At 42.4% G+C, this 15,619-nt stretch overlaps 1 protein-coding gene across 13 annotated transcripts in view; it reads left to right on the plus strand.

Annotated features, from left to right (window-relative positions):
- PBX3 (PBX homeobox 3) overlaps positions 1-15,619 on the plus strand; it is a 235,002-nt gene that overhangs the window by 204,186 nt on the left and 15,197 nt on the right. For all 13 annotated transcript variants that reach the window (XM_083485968.1, XM_083485964.1, XM_083485972.1 and 10 more), the window contains one exon: positions 13,152-13,317. In XM_083485968.1, the coding sequence (XP_083342094.1) occupies positions 13,152-13,317 (166 nt within the window). The remainder of the gene's footprint in view (positions 1-13,151; positions 13,318-15,619) is intronic.

A 15,619-nucleotide genomic window follows, 5' to 3' on the forward strand; every position in this document is an offset into this window, starting at 1 on the left:
ACAACAAACCTGTTAGGCTGAGAGGCAGTGACCGCTCTAAAGTCACCCAGTGTGTTTTATGCCCTAGTGGGGATTTGAACCGTGGTCTCCCATGTCCTAATACAACACTCTTAACTACTCTTCACGGTTCTGCAATACAAAATCTTTACCTGATACTATCTACTGTATTTCATATTGTTTGTAAGTTGCCTTGAGACTGTTTGTAGAAGGCAACTAAGACATTTAATAAATAATAATAAGTAATTACCTGTCAATCAGATTGTTAAACATTGAATCAGTAAGGCGAAATGTATTTTTGGGTCAATTTTCCTGCAATTGGCCAAAGCCTACACAAAGCCTCTTACTCATAGCCAATCAGAATGCAGCCCTTTGGTAACAGTTCAATGACAGCTGTTTGTGCTGTAGCAATAAAAGTCTAGTAGACAAAACGACTGAGGCACTTGGTACATTAGAAGTGTCACAGGCTTAAAATACTGCAGCGGGATCTGTGTCTCCTGCCTCAGATGAGATGACTTAGCTGTGGGGAGAGTTTTAGATTTCTATTCATGCCCAAACATACAGCTTAACGTCTAAGGGCTCTAAAGGCATCACAGTTGTCTTTAATGTGAACTGCATGCTGCACCAGCAATGTTTGGAAAGAAAGAAAAAAGCAAATCTCCCATCACCACAAACATGGAACTTTGATTCTGCATCTTTCTGGTGGTTGTGTATGGAAATAGAGCATAAAGCGGTGAAGGATGCATTTCTAATGTTGATGTTTTCAGCTTTAACAAATTTACAAATGCACCATGCTGAGTAACAAAAATAAATACTTATACACTCCAATTTATCACTATTGGTTCATGATATTTAATTTTAACCAAAAAAAAAAAGGAAATGTACTGACATTTCAGTTTAGAAGTGTCAGAGTATTAATACCATTTTCACTACTCCTGTGGACTCTCTTTTAGTCTTTCACTGTCTCTGTCTTTCTGACTCAGTCAGAATTTGCCCTTGTGACATTCTCCCAGAGGGCAGTTGGGGGCCAGACCATAGTTGCAAAAAGCCACATGAATATGAAGTAACTATTTTTGGTTTCCATTGTTAGTATTTATAATAATAGTATGTCACATTTCATTTGAAGAAGAAAAACATAGCTGCAGTTATTGCTTGTTAATAATAATAAAATAAATCAATTGGAAGTTCTAGTGTGGAGATCTGTTAACAGTCCACATACTCTGATTTTCAATGTGGTTCCTTTAAATGAATGTGGCGAAAGATAAGAAGCTGCATTATACCAAATCAGACCTTTGGTCTAGCTAAAAAAATGCTATGCACTGACAATACTGACAATGACTCTCTAGGGTCTCCAGTAGAGGTCTGAGGTTTTCCTACTACTTGATCCTTTTAAAATGGAGATGCCAGAGATATGTCCAAGAGCCTTGTGCATGAGAAACATGCATTGTGCTATTCGTCCACGGGCACTCCCAAGGCAATCACCATATTACTCAGCTTGTGAACTTGCTTGGGGGAATCTGGCCAGTTCTGGGCTGCCTAGATTTTTGGTCTGACCAAACATGGCTGTTCTTCAGTTTATAGAAGGCTTCCTCAACCTCGGCCCTCCAAATGTTTTTGGCCTGCAACTCCCATGATCCCTAGCTAGCAGGACCAGTGGTCAAGGATGATGGGAAATTGTAGTCTCAACACATCTGGAGGGCCGAAGTTGAGGAAGCCTGAGCTATAGGAAAATGTTCACAAATGTTTTCCAAGGGCAAAGCCAGACTAGAGCCAAACTGGGAGGTGATAGTGGCAGTGATGTAATTTTCTATTGTAGATAATCCTTCCCATCAGTGTTTCAAGCAGTGTCTGAGCATAAGCCACTAAGGTTTGCAACTTCTGTTCTTTCAGACTGATTAGCAGCCCAAATTTAGCTTGTTGAAATAAGAGACGGTGTGGGGTTTGGCTAATGCAGCTCTTGCCAATCTGGTGCACTCCAGATGTTTTGGACTACAACTCCCATTAGTCTCAGCCAGCACAACTGTTGCATTCCAAAAGATCAGGAGGGCACTAGGTTGACAAAGGCTGGGCTAATAAATCTCTGGTGCAATTGTGGCAGATTCAAGCAGTAGTGCTTGTGGCAGTGTCCTTGGAGAAACAAATTGCCCTTCATGAGGTAGTCATTCTTGGCTTTGACCCATGTACCAAATGGAAATTTCTAGTATAAAACTATCAACCTCATAAACAAAGGCAATGGAAGTCCTTTAAAGGGCTGTTCTGGAGGTTTTTGAGATAAGATATTACATGCAGAGAAGTCCTAAATGCATGCATCCTAAAGTGGTATATAATTGCTCAGTATGAATTTCTGCTGTTGCTGTTTGCTTTTTATTAATATTTGTTGTTACTACTGGTAACAGCTATGAAGCAGACAAGGTGCTTGTGGTACAGGCATTTCACCTTTTACAACTTCCTTCAACAGCAGACATAAAATTAACCTTCACCTCTTTGTTTTCCCTGCCCCCAAACACAGTAATTAAGAAAGTTTCCAGGAAAGAAACATTGCCCTGCAGAGGCCTTCAGAAAGCTTTTTGTTCTTCTCTAAATGTTCATCTCTTCTCGTTTCACACTCAGTCATTATATCCTCTTTTCCGCACAACTCCACAGCTGCCGCCTGCTGCTGCTCCACCAAGTTTTTGTTGTCCTGGGGGCAAGAGATGGATGCATGCTTCTTCTCACTCCCCCACCCCAATCCTCATTCTTGTCTCTCAGCAGAAACTTGGGAAGCCTTGCTTAGCAGTGTATGCTGCAATTTGCCCTTTGGCTGTTTCATTCATACAATCACAGAACTGAAATAGTCAGGCCCAGAGTCCTCTGTAGAACTGGGAGTGTGTTGGGGTGTGTGTGCTGAAGAAACCCCCCTCTCCCTGCACAAACAGGAGCCTCCTGTCTTGGCTCAATTGGACAAGCTAAACAGCCCCAGGGTGTGTTGTTTCCACTCCACTTACTTTGCGCTCCTAAAGCTTTCTCTGAGTCTCAGGCCTTCTGGCTGATGGGAGAACTTGTGCCGATAGACACTAATTAGAATTTAAAAGCGTGATTCATGTATGATATGATTTTTTTGATTTTATTTTTTTTTAGAAAAAGGCCTTCTCAAATGAATTAGAGTTACATGCTAGAAAGGAACAAACTATTTGAGCCTGATTAAACTCTGCAAGAGCCAATGCTCCTTTGTAATCGTAGATGGGACTCCTTATTTATTGAACAGAAAGGCTGGGTGTTTGGTGATTCATAGACACCCACACCTTATTTTGGAGACCCTGGCAGGCTGCTGCCAGTCGGAGCTGAGCTTAAAAATAATTTGATCTGGTCCAAGTTATCTAACTATGTTACAGAAGGCACACAGTTGCTCTATTCTTTCAGAATTGTGCTATTTGCTTAGCATCTCTGAGGAATACAAAAAAATTCATGCTAAAAATACATACTGGGGAGAGCCTGTTTACTGTTTGTGGTTTCCATGGCCTACTTCTTCCTCTTTCTGCTGCTCCCAGTTTTCCTGAGTTTAGGAAGCGTTTGTGGTTTCACTTAGCATTAAGCTGCAGAGAGCAGATGGATGGGGTCTGTTTGGATACACACATATAAAATAATACACAGATCAGACTTTTCAAGGACCATATTAAGCCAAACGTATTTATTAAAATGAGTATCAAACACAATTTCATTTTAATAGCATGGGAGATGCAGTATTAGGGAGGAGGGAATTTCCGACTGGCAGCAGCCTGCCAGGGTCTCCAAAATAAGGTGTGGGTGTCTATGAATCACCAAACACCCAGCCTTTCTGTTCAATAAATAAGGAGTCCCATCTACGATTACAAAGGAGCATTGGCTCTTGCAGAGTTTAATCAGGCTCAAATTGTTGTCCTTAATTTAGATCTTTCTGCTCTGCATGTGTTTGTGAGAGAGGAGGAGGTATCATGTTCTTCCTGGTTATTGCGGCTGCAAGTGTGTGAAGTCTCTCTAGGCGTTTCTGGGAGACCCCCTATGAAAGAGCAGAGCACTTCTTTGCTAATACAGTCATACCTTGGGTTACAGATGCTTCAGGTTGTGCGTTTTCGGGTTATGGATGCGCCGAAACCCGGAAGTACTGGAACGGCTTACTTCCGGTTTTCGGCGCTCGCGCAGAAATGCTAAATTGTGCTTTGCGCATGCGCAGAAGCGCCGAGTTGCAACCCTTGCATGCGCAGACGCAGCGCTGCAGGTTGCAGACGTTGAGGGTTGCGAACGTGCCTCCCACACGGATCACGTTCGCAACCCAAGCATCTACTGTAATGTAACATGGCTTCAAGCACAAGTATGGGTGTGGAGGGGGGAGGGGTTAGGCAGCTATGTTAAGTCTATATATTTGAAACTTTTATAAAGAGGGAGCTGGCTTTCTGTGTTTTGTGTGTGTGTGTGTGTGTGTTCTATTTCAGGGATTTTAACCCTACTTTGCAGCAAGGTGTGAGGGCAGCTTACTAAGAATCAAAATAACAGTGGCAAATTTTTATGCTTTGTAACCCATTTAAGAAGCCTGTTTTGAGATTATGAAATTAATTATTTAATTAGCAATAAACAATTAAATTAAAGAAAAATAAAACAAAGCTGCAGAGACAAAACAACTCATATTTAAAAAACAAAGCAAACAAAACACGAAAAAGCAGAAAGGGGCAGAAATTACATCAAGGTAGATGCCAGGCCACCTGTCCTGGGGAGAATTTACAATCAAGGGCACTGTCACCGAGAAGGACCTTTCCCTTGTAACTACCCTCCATGCTTCGGCTACAGAAGGCACTTTGAAAAGGGCCTCTATTGAAAATCTTAGTATGCAGGCAGGCATTTGTGGAGACCAGTAGGCCTTCAGGTGAGGAGAGCAGACCAGGGAGCAAAAGATTGGAGTTGGTCCTCTTCTCCCCACACCCTTCCAGGACCTGGGCATTCTTTTTGGTTTGTTTGTTTAAAAGCCACTTAATATTTAAAAGTATTTTGAGTGCTCTACAAAAGCACAACATAAAAGCAATAAAACAGTATCATGAAAATGGACCCCAACTTAAAAAACACTTTAAAAAGACCAGAAATGCAACTCCACTTTTCCAAATTTCATAATCTGTTAACATTTAACTAGGAGCAGGGCATAAAGCATGCACTGCAGATAAACAAGGAGAAGTGCAACAAGAAATTTCGCCTGCAGTTTGTGGTCCATAAATTTGCAGTCTTCCCCTGCTTTTTTATTTTTTAATAATGATGCTTCAGTGATCCCCATCGCTGTCTCAGATCAAATGTTTTTCTTTCCTGCAAGTAATAGTCCTTGTCAGGGAGGAGAATCGGAGCCACAACCTCCCTACAGTTGTGCATCTTGATGATTTAAGTAATAATTTATTGCCTTTTTTATTTAACATTGTAATTAACATGATAAATAAGTGCAAGGGCATTGTTTGAAATGTAATATACAGTTAAGCCCAATTAATTAATTGGCCTTCAGTGATTGGGAGCCGAATGATGTTCTTTTTTAATGTGGGGATAGTTTGTTTTAATGAAAAATGTGCTACTAAATAGGTTTATCTTGTACACACTGGCTTGTGCTCACACACACACAAACTAAACTAACTTTTAACACATGAAGGAACTGAGAGAGATGTGAAGATAATAGTTCCCAGAATGATTTGTAGATGAGTAAAACATTTAGAATACTTCTGGAATTATTTTATCTTCTGTTTGTTTTCTTAAAGCAGTAGCTTTCAAACTGTTTTCTACAATTCTTTGGATACTGTTCAGTGATTCCTCATTTATAACATGTGTAATGGCAGATAAGTTTTCTGAAGGACAGCTGACAACTGGCACCAGTCTCTCACTGCATTATGGAGCCTTGGATGTGTTCCAAGGCATATTCTTTAGTTTACGGCAAGGGTGGCCAACTCCCAAGAGACTGCGGTCTACTCACAGAGTTAAAAGCTGGCAGTGATCTACCCCCTTTTTGGGGTTTCAGGTCAAAGTTGTTGAGTTTTTTCAGGGAGGAGGTAAAATGTTGAGCTTTTTTTAGGGGAGCAAAACAGTTGTTCAGCTTCTTTGGGGGGAGCCAAAGATCTACCAGGGATCTATTGCAGACATCCAGTGATCTACCGGTAGATCACGATCTACCTGTTTGGACATGCCTGGTTTATGGCAGTGATGAGGAACCTATGGCCCTTCCAGATGTTGTTTGACTCCCAACTCTCATCAGCCCCAGCAAGCATGGCCAGTGGTCAAGGATGTCCGGAGTTGTAGTGCAGCAACATTTGGAGAGCCACAGATTCCCCATCCCAGGTGTATGAGGTAATGAAGGGTGTGCCCTAGGAATTTGTTCCAGAAATCTCTGTTTAACAAAATGAAAATGTTGACAGATTCCAAGTAGGAAAATTAGGAAAGGGGTTGAAAATAAGCTGTTAGTATTATAATACCTTTATATAAATCCATGGGGCTATCACATTTAGAACACGTTGTACTGTTCTGGTTGCCTTGCCTCAAAAAAGGATACTATGGAGCTAGGAAAGAGCATCCAGAATGATGAAGGGATTTGAGCTCTTTCCCTAAAAGGAAAGTCTAAGTATTTGGGGCTTTTTATCTTAGAAAAAGAGACTGGGCTAGGGGATCTAATAGAGGTTTATAAAATTATGCACTGTGGACAGGGAGAAGCTTTTCTTATTCCATAATGCTAGAAGTAGGAATCATCCAGTGAAATGGATGAGCAAGAGATCCAGGATGGACAGAGCTGCTAATTAATTGATGGAATTCTCTACCACAAGATGTGGTGACAGCCACTAGCTTAGACAGCTCTAAAAGAGGATTAGTCAAATTCACTGAGGATAGACCTATAAATAGCTACTAGTTCCAGTGACTGTATGGAATTTCCAGGTTCAGAGGCAGTATGCACTCAGTAACAGATGCTTATGGGGTGGCAACAGCAGGGCTAAGAGGCTAATTTTCTTCAAACCCCACCTATGGACTTCCTAGAGGCACCTGGATGGCCACTGTGAGAAGCAGGATGCTGGACTCTTCTTGTGTGCAGATGCTTCTCCATGAGGAATCTGATGTGGAAGCTATTCCCTGACCACAAATTTTAAGAATGCTACCCTAAAGTTCTTGATGCAGCCTCCTTGCCAAAGCTAAACAGATAGCTGTCTGGTCAGTGCCTTGATAGGAGAAAAGCAGGCTATAATGTAATATACAAACATTTTGCATGCTACTGAACAAATTTAAGAACACTTTAGTTTGCCTTGGCCTCCCCAACTGGATGCTTAATAGTGCTCCATAAACAACATTTCCACTGTTTAGTTCCTTTTTCCACAATACCTTGTAATGTTTAGTTACTCTCACTCTGTCATGACTACACTGCAGTCTGATATTAAGCCCACAGCAGCTGTAGCAAACATGAATGGGAAAATGCATGATGATTACAATCAGCTGCAGGACCACATTCTCCAGCATGAGTCAGCCTAAACGTTGGCAACTCTTATCAGAATCCAATTGGTTCTCTCCATTCCACCAGATTTCAGTTACTGCACTATATTAATGTTATGCTCTAGGACCAAGCACTCCAATTCACCTGTCTTGGCCTGGAGGATTCTGGTATTAGCATGTAAACACTTAGATACAGTGTCTCTCTCCAAGAATCTTTGGCACTTGTGTTTTGGCCTGGGGTGCCTTGGCCTCTATAAATTGCTATCATGGACACCTGAACTGGTTCTGTGCCTGCCCCACTGAAATTTTCATTATTATTTTTTCATCCTCATCCCACAGGGGACACTTGTTTTGAATTGGATCTGACCACTGCAATCAGTTTAAAAGCTGTTCTGTTACCTTTTTTATTTTAAGCACCAACAATCTGGTCCCATCCTGATTCAAGTGGAGTCTATCTCTTTTGTACATACCAGACTTGTCCCAAAATGTTCTCCTGTGTCAAACCAATCCAAACCCCTCTTTCTGACACCATTGCCTCATCCACATATTCATACTACAAACTTGTCTCTGCTTAGCTGGCCATATGCGTTTAATGGCAGCTAGATAGCATATAGCCAAGCTTCCCAGAAGTCTTTCTGCTTACTCCAAAGGTCTTCATAAATCCCATTTTCAGAGAGTGATGTCTTCCCAGATTGGCACAAGCAGCACCTTAGTCAAGAGAGACTGCAGCATCTCTTGATTAGATTTGGATTTCTTTATTGACTTCTGCAGAAACGGTCAAGATAATAACCCAATATGGGTTAAGCTTGCATTACGTTATTTATTTTTTTGCCAAAAAGTCACTTTTGACTCTTTTGCTTGTGACTGCAATTTTGCTACTCTTCCTAATATTCTAATTTGAATTGTCTTATGTTCCTAAGTTAGCATCAGGTCTTAAAAATGTTCCTTGAGGACAAAACACAGGGAAAGGGAAGGACCTATTGCATTCTCCCCAGATGGATATACCTGAAACTGGTGGGGATGTATAGTGGGGTAGGAGAGCTGAAAATAATGCCAATATATTTCACATCTGGCAATCTGCCCCTTTGGTGCCCCTTTGGTTTCAGATGGTACATGGGTAAAGGTCCAGTTGTGGACGACTCTGGGGTTGTGGCACTCATCTCGTTTTATTGGCCGAGGGAGCCGGCGTACAGCTTCTGGGTCATGTGGCCAGAATGACTAAGCCGCTTATGGCGAACCAGAGCAGCTCACAGAAACGCCGTTTACCTTCCCACCGGAGTGGTACTTGCCCTTCACGTGCTTTTGAACTGCTAGGTGAACAGGAGCTGGGACCGAGCAACGGAAGCTCACCCTGTCGTGGGGATTCGAACTGCTGACCTTCTGATCGGCAAGCCCTAGGCTCTGTGGTTTAACCCACAGCACCACCTGCGTCCCTTGGTACATGGGTAAACGAGCCTAAAACACACAGGGCCCGAATTTTCACGGCCCTCTAGCAGCTATAGTGGCTCATTTACCAGAAGTCATGTATTTTGTGTTATCTCTAGAAGTGTATACTTGATTCTGATCAAACTAAGCCTCCTAAATGCATTGGTTGCCCAATGTGATTTTTTTCCAGCTCTCCTACCCCGCTAATATGCCTTCCTTTAGTGAGAGAATAGCAGATTCAAGGAGAGATGTTAGTCCCTGAATTTCCCCAGTCATAAGATTAGGCCATATACAGTGTGCTCTGTAGCTGATGCAGAGTTCCTAGATGTTTCAGGAAGAATTTGGAACCATAGGAACCAATAATGGGGGCACCTGTGGCGCTCCAGATACTCCTGGACTGTCGCTAGCAAAATCCCTGAACCTTGGCCTTGCTGGCAAGAGCTACTGGGAGTCTTATAACCTCTGGAGGGACACAGGTTCCCCACCCCTGCTGTAAACAGAGTGTGTTCTAGACTAGAAAATACCCAATGCATCAATGGTAGCAGTTGGCCTTCAGTCCCTTTCTCACATAAATGGGCTCTAAAGCAGATGGAAGCACCCAGAGAAAGGCCTCTGATTACTCTTGGCATCCAGAGAAGCTCATATGGAAGTTGGTTTAAATGTCCACTGTATCTGTATACTTGAGGTATGAGATTAGCATCTGTGCATCTGTCTTACTTGTCAGTGGCAAACCATCTCAGAGTAAATGGGGAAACCCCAGATGCCTACTGTTGCTACAAAGGATTCATCCAGATGTTTCCAGAAGGAAGCAGGATGCTTAGCAGGTGTAGAAAGTTTGCTGTCTCCTCCCCTCTCCCCATGATTCTAGCAGGTAGAAAGGACAGTTGGGGCTTCAAGGCAGCTGTGAGGAATGGGGGGGGGGGAGCAATAGGGGTGAAGGATAGCCTGGGGTTAACTGTGGCTTTGAAGGCTGCCAACCCTTTCTGCATTCCAGACAGTGGGCAGAGCTTGTGGCTGTTCCATAAGCATGTTTCATGAAAGACCAAGAAGGCAAAGATTTCTTGGCTTCAGCAGTCACTTTCTGCTTTCCTGGAATTTAGCTCCAGGAAAATGGGTTGGGTTGCATGAAATAAAAAAGTGAAGTAATAAATCGAAAAATTCTGTGCACAATTTTTGATGGGAGTGGATGGGTGGGGGACTAGCTCTGGCTTGGGTATTCATTTGGATGTGGAATGCAGGTTAAACATAACGTATGATCCACTGCTCCTTTCATTGCTTCCAATTAAACCTTGCTTGTTAGTTTAACCTCTAGGTAATCCCATCAAACAACGGATGTCAAGGCAACACTGCCCACAGTGGCTTTGGATGAGTGGCCATTAATTTTAATTGCCTTGATATTAAAGATTAAGAAGTAGTGGGACTAGCAGGGTGGAAACGATCCGACAAATCCACTCGCTGAGCCTTCCCCAGGCTGCAGGGATATTAAAATTTTACTGTGAGAATTAAACAAGCCTTTATTAGTGATGGCTGTTGTTTGATTGGTCCAGAGGTATGCATAAACACCAGATTCTTATATATCCGCGGACAATATGGTTGACGTATAGAGATTCTGCAATTATGAAACTGTTAATAAAGCCATAATTGGATTGTCCACAGTAATTATTTGCTGGCTTTCATTAATGTATTATTGCTTCCTGACTGACAAGGTAATATTAAGTGCAATATATACAATACAGCCGTGTGTCGTCCTGGGAATGCAGCATGTAAAAAGATGCACCTTCACTTATTGCATTTAAAGCTTGGGGGCCTTTCATTAATTTATGTTAAAGCAAATGCCAGCATTATGGAACCAAGGAAGAATTCTCTTTTTCCCCCGCACAGTGAAAATGCCTAATCCTAGCTGTAGAGTTGAGCAGTGTTTTTAACAACCAACTCTGACCAGTTAAAAGGTTAGCATTACAAAGCCCAACATTATTTGAGCAGGGTGGGGTACAAGAACAGATTGCTAACCTTTCCTCCCTTCAAAGTATAATGTACCATAAGCAGCACATGTTGTGTCCTTACTTTCCATTGAAGGCTATAAAATGTCCAGCTAATGATTGCCTCTACCAAAAGATGCGGGAGCTCTAGACAAATATGTTAATTGTTTGGTTTTACCAAGCTCCACCCCGCAACAAGACTCTGGAAATCTGCCTTATACTGGAGCAGGCTTCTTGCCGTTCTATTCTGAAGGGCAATGGTTTCCCATGATTTCTGGCAGAGAAAGGATCTTCCCTATCCTTTTCGCTGGGGATGCCAGGAATTGAACCTGGGACCCCTTGCCAGCAAAGAATGTGCTCTTCCTACTGAGTGGTGGAGCCTTCCCCATTGGGAAGCTAAAAGGAAGGGGAAGGTAACAGACTGTGTTTAGGAAATCTCAACTAGCAGAGTTCCCCACCCTGCCCCAGAATATTCATTGCTATAGGGCAACCATAAATGCCTCCATACTATCAGCAATCCGCATCCTCACTTCAGACCTATTTGCACAGCTAGCACCCAGCACCTACCTTACTTACAAGGCCCAGAAGAAAGAGGCCAAGAATGAATATGGGAATACCAAGGGGAGAAACAAGTATCCTCTTAGCTGCAGCCTGTGTTGATAACAGTCTTGGACATTTATGAGTAAATTATTGTTACATTATTCATCAGGCTGTGCTAGCTGGAGCTAATGGGAGATGTAGTCCAAAATATTTGGAGGGCACCATTAGTGAAGACTGTATTGTTACAATCTCTAAATTTCAGCTGTTGTAGATCTGCTTGATAAGTATTTTGTTTCTGTTATATTGATGCTCTGGTGTGGACATAAGAGAATGCAGCCTTGTCTGCCAATGAGAGAGGGAGTTTTTTATAGTTATTTACTACAGTTATTAATTATGAACATTCCCCTAATGGCCAAGATCAGAAAATAGTTTCTGCATGCCATTTTCCCAGCGGCTTTGTTTCAGCTGCTCCGGCCATGACCTTTGGGCGGGTTAATAGGTAGAGCCTTAGAAGCTGGCTTGGCAACAACAAAGCCATCTTCAAAGGGAGATAACAAAGCAACATTTCATACATTATTGATTTATTTGAGCCCCCCTCATTGTTGCAATGGACTGAGCTCACTTCTGTTTGCCAACCTGCCAAGGTTGTTCCAGTCCAAATAACAAATAACAATTGCATGTTTCTCCTTAAAATTCCCTCTTCATTTCCCTCTGTTCTACTTTTATATTTCTCTCTCTCTCCCCCTCCCCTCTCTCTAACTCCACCTAATAATGGTTTCTTTTTGACAGTGGTTTTGCTTTGAATGCCTGGTAAGGTCCAAAGGCAACTTTTATCATGGAACTGTTCACTATGTTTGGCAACAAAATAAAGGCAGCCAGTGCTTCTTATACTCCTGATAGGAGCTTGCTGGCTCCGTAAGAGGATAACAATTTATGGAATTGTGGAAGGGAGTCATCTTCTTGTTACCCCACCCTCACACCCCACCACAGAAAGCTAGAGTGATGAGTATATGGCCTGGCCTCAAGTCTGACCAGTGGTGAAGGAAACACTTTCTGTAGATTAACATTTGGGCTTCTGAACACGATTGGCAGACAAGAACTGGGTACTCTGGATACTCTGAGGCAGTCCTCAAATTACCGTGGGGAGGTGGGTCCACTGTCTTTATAAGGCTACAAGGACCATGGCTTTGCTAAAATTGAGGGAGCCATAGGTGGGGATTGTGGGTTTTGTCAAGCTCAAATCCTTCCTTTTAATAATTCCAGCAATGCTTGAAGGCTTGATAATGATTCTTGGAGGGTTCTGGTTTGGTGACAGACCCCCATGGTGACTTTTCGAGGTAGGAAATGTAGCAGCTTTACAGCTTGATAAATGAAAGCTATCACTGAATGCTGAACAGAAAGGCGGTCTTCCACGTTTTTCAACTCCAGCACTAAAATGGAATTTAAAAAACACTACAAAGTTAAGTACTAAGTGTGCCTGTACTTTAACATGCCTTCAGTTTAAATTTGCTTCCACCTTAAGTTTTAGTTGATCTGAGTTACGGATTTTAAAACTGTATTTGACCCTTCAGCCCTAATTTATTGCATTCTGGATTTAAGTGGCCACTTTTATTAGAGTGAAGACTGAGGGTTTTGTTTTGGAAGCGCGGGAACTGATGTCTTGAAGCGTCCCATTTGTTGCCACAAAACATCCTGGGAGATTTGGCTCCTCCCCCTCCGGTCTCTCTTTGATTTAAAAATGTACTCTCCTTTCTGTGGCAGGTATCCAACTGGTTTGGCAACAAGAGAATCAGGTACAAGAAGAACATAGGGAAATTTCAGGAAGAAGCCAACCTTTATGCAGCAAAAACAGCAGTGACAGCTGCGCATGCTGTGGCGGCAGCTGTCCAAAACAACCAGACAAATTCACCCACCACACCAAATTCTGGTATGTACCAGCCTCTTCTTCATGGCATGGCCTGGTTCACATGTTAAAAGCAAAGCTGGAAGTGGGAGGTGGGTATTTCTCTCAGAGGAACAGAAATTCTCTTTCATAGCTTATTGACTTCTTGGGGTGAGACTTTTTTCTCTTAAGGTGCACCCTGCATTGCCTTAGCAATGGGAGTTCATTTAAATGAAAAGTTGGGTGAACTATCAGTTTCTTGACGCATTCCAGAACAGCAGACACACAGCTAAAGGTCTGGCAGGCTAGTTTAAATTATTATATTTTGGAAACTCAGGCCTTGTTTGTAAAATTATGTAGCCAGTGAATTCACACTGAGCTGTTAGAATTCTTGTAAGCCTTCCATTGTTCCTTTGAAAAACCAGCATGGTTACAAAGACCCAAGGCAAGAACATACTTTAAAAGGGACCTGCTGAAGCACACCCTTTCCTTAAAGATTTGATGTGGAAAATTGGCCTTGCATACGAGTCTTATTTCAAACACAGTGGGGTGGGGTAAGTGTTTGGAACACTTTTTCTTTCCTGTAGATGCTTCCTCGGTTTTATTTCAGGAAAATAATGGTTGGGCTATCTCATTTCACAGTGTTCTGTGAATAACAAATAACAGAATAGCAAATAAACAATTCATGGTCAATGTTTTCCACCCACATTGTGTTTCTGAGGCCCCCAAATTTGGTCTGTCATTGGTAGCCAACAGAAATGGGGGGTAGCATTACCTGAACTTACACTGTACCTCTGAAACAGTACAAAGTGAGGAATAATCTTCTGGTCCTTTTGACACCTTTAATCATGGTGAAGTCAGTGGGGGATTGTACCTGTCCAAGCACTTAACTTCCAAAGGCACAGCCAAACAGGATGGAGGGGATTGTCCACACAGTTGTTTGGGCTTCTTAGGCCCTCTTGAGTCTCAGAAGCCCAAGTATCTGTGGGACAGTCTCTGCCTCCCACCCTTCAGGGTTAAGGAGAAAGACTAGGAGCAATCACACTTAGTGAGTAGTATTGTGGTGCCTTACTCTTCCATGACTGTTCTTTCTGAGTATCTTGTCTGCTGTTTTTGAGGTTTCTCAGCAATGTGTAGCCATGGGAAGGCTGGTCTCCTTAGTCCAAGGATGCAATCGCACTTTGCAAACGCCAAGAAGCAAGAGTTACACCCTAGAACCCCTTTCAATACTGAGAGGTTCCATTGTAGGCAATTTAATATATACCGGTACAGTTTTTCCCTGGGAGTAGCAAGCTTGAAAACTGCTCTCCTTGATAGTGTTAGGTCTAATCCAGACTTCCTCTTGTGCCATGCTTTCCAGGCACAGGTCTGTGCTTTCCAGGTCCATCTACAAGCAGTTTTTATTGTAGTTCCACTGCTTTCCCGGGTAAAACCTCCTGTTTACCATTGAATCAGTACGAACAGCAGTCCATGGAAAACCCAATTAACATTTGTTCTGTTGCAGTGGTAAGCAGTGGGTTTTCCCAGGCAAAGTGATGGGACAAAAAAAAATTGCTCAGAGACAGACATAGAAACCGTGGACCTGGGCCTGGAAAGCGAGTTGCCTGAAAAGTCTGGATGAGTCCTAAGAGTAGTACGAAACAAGTGTGAGCAAATATTAGGTTGTCTGTTGTTGCGATTTCCTTTCGGGAGGATTTCCTGGCAATGTGGTGCCGTTGCATATAGTACTAACAAGAAAACAGTAGTCCAAAGAGACATCTCTTCTTCCTTTTGCACCAAAGCAAATGCTGCTCTGTTTTGATGCAGTGTAACCACAAAGAAGCCTCCTTAAAACTAGAAATAGCAAAGCTAAGTGACAAACTAAATAAGAGGTGGCTTCTTCTGATGAGAACAAATCAACTTAATTAGCAATTAGCATCCATTTCCATCCTAAGGAGGCATTAAACCCCCATGCTCAGTATAAGACTTTTCTTGGGTATTTAGTGATGGCACCTAAAGGGAGCCACTGCCTGGGGGTTGGGGAGGGGCAGTGCATGTAGCTTCTAAGAACTTCTGCAGAAAACAACTCTTTTGCATACAGAGCAAAACTGCACTATAAGACCTTAAGTCTATTTCTCCACTGCCCTGGGAAATTGGCTCCCACTAACATTTCTTTGCTTTTGGGAGCCTGAATTATAAAACAGCCAAATTAGTATTTATTAGGGCTGCTGCCTGCTAAAATCAATGTTAATCAGTTAACCTTATGAGTTTTAGTTGATCAACTATCAAATGAATTTGCATGTATTAGTATCCAGGTAAACACAATCACTTTTAGATGGCACCATAGCAGGAATCCTCTTAGAAGAGA

The sequence above is a fragment of the Podarcis liolepis genome (genome assembly GCF_965112155.1).
Source record: "Podarcis liolepis genome assembly, chromosome: Z".
Lineage (NCBI taxonomy): Eukaryota > Metazoa > Chordata > Lepidosauria > Squamata > Lacertidae > Podarcis > Podarcis liolepis.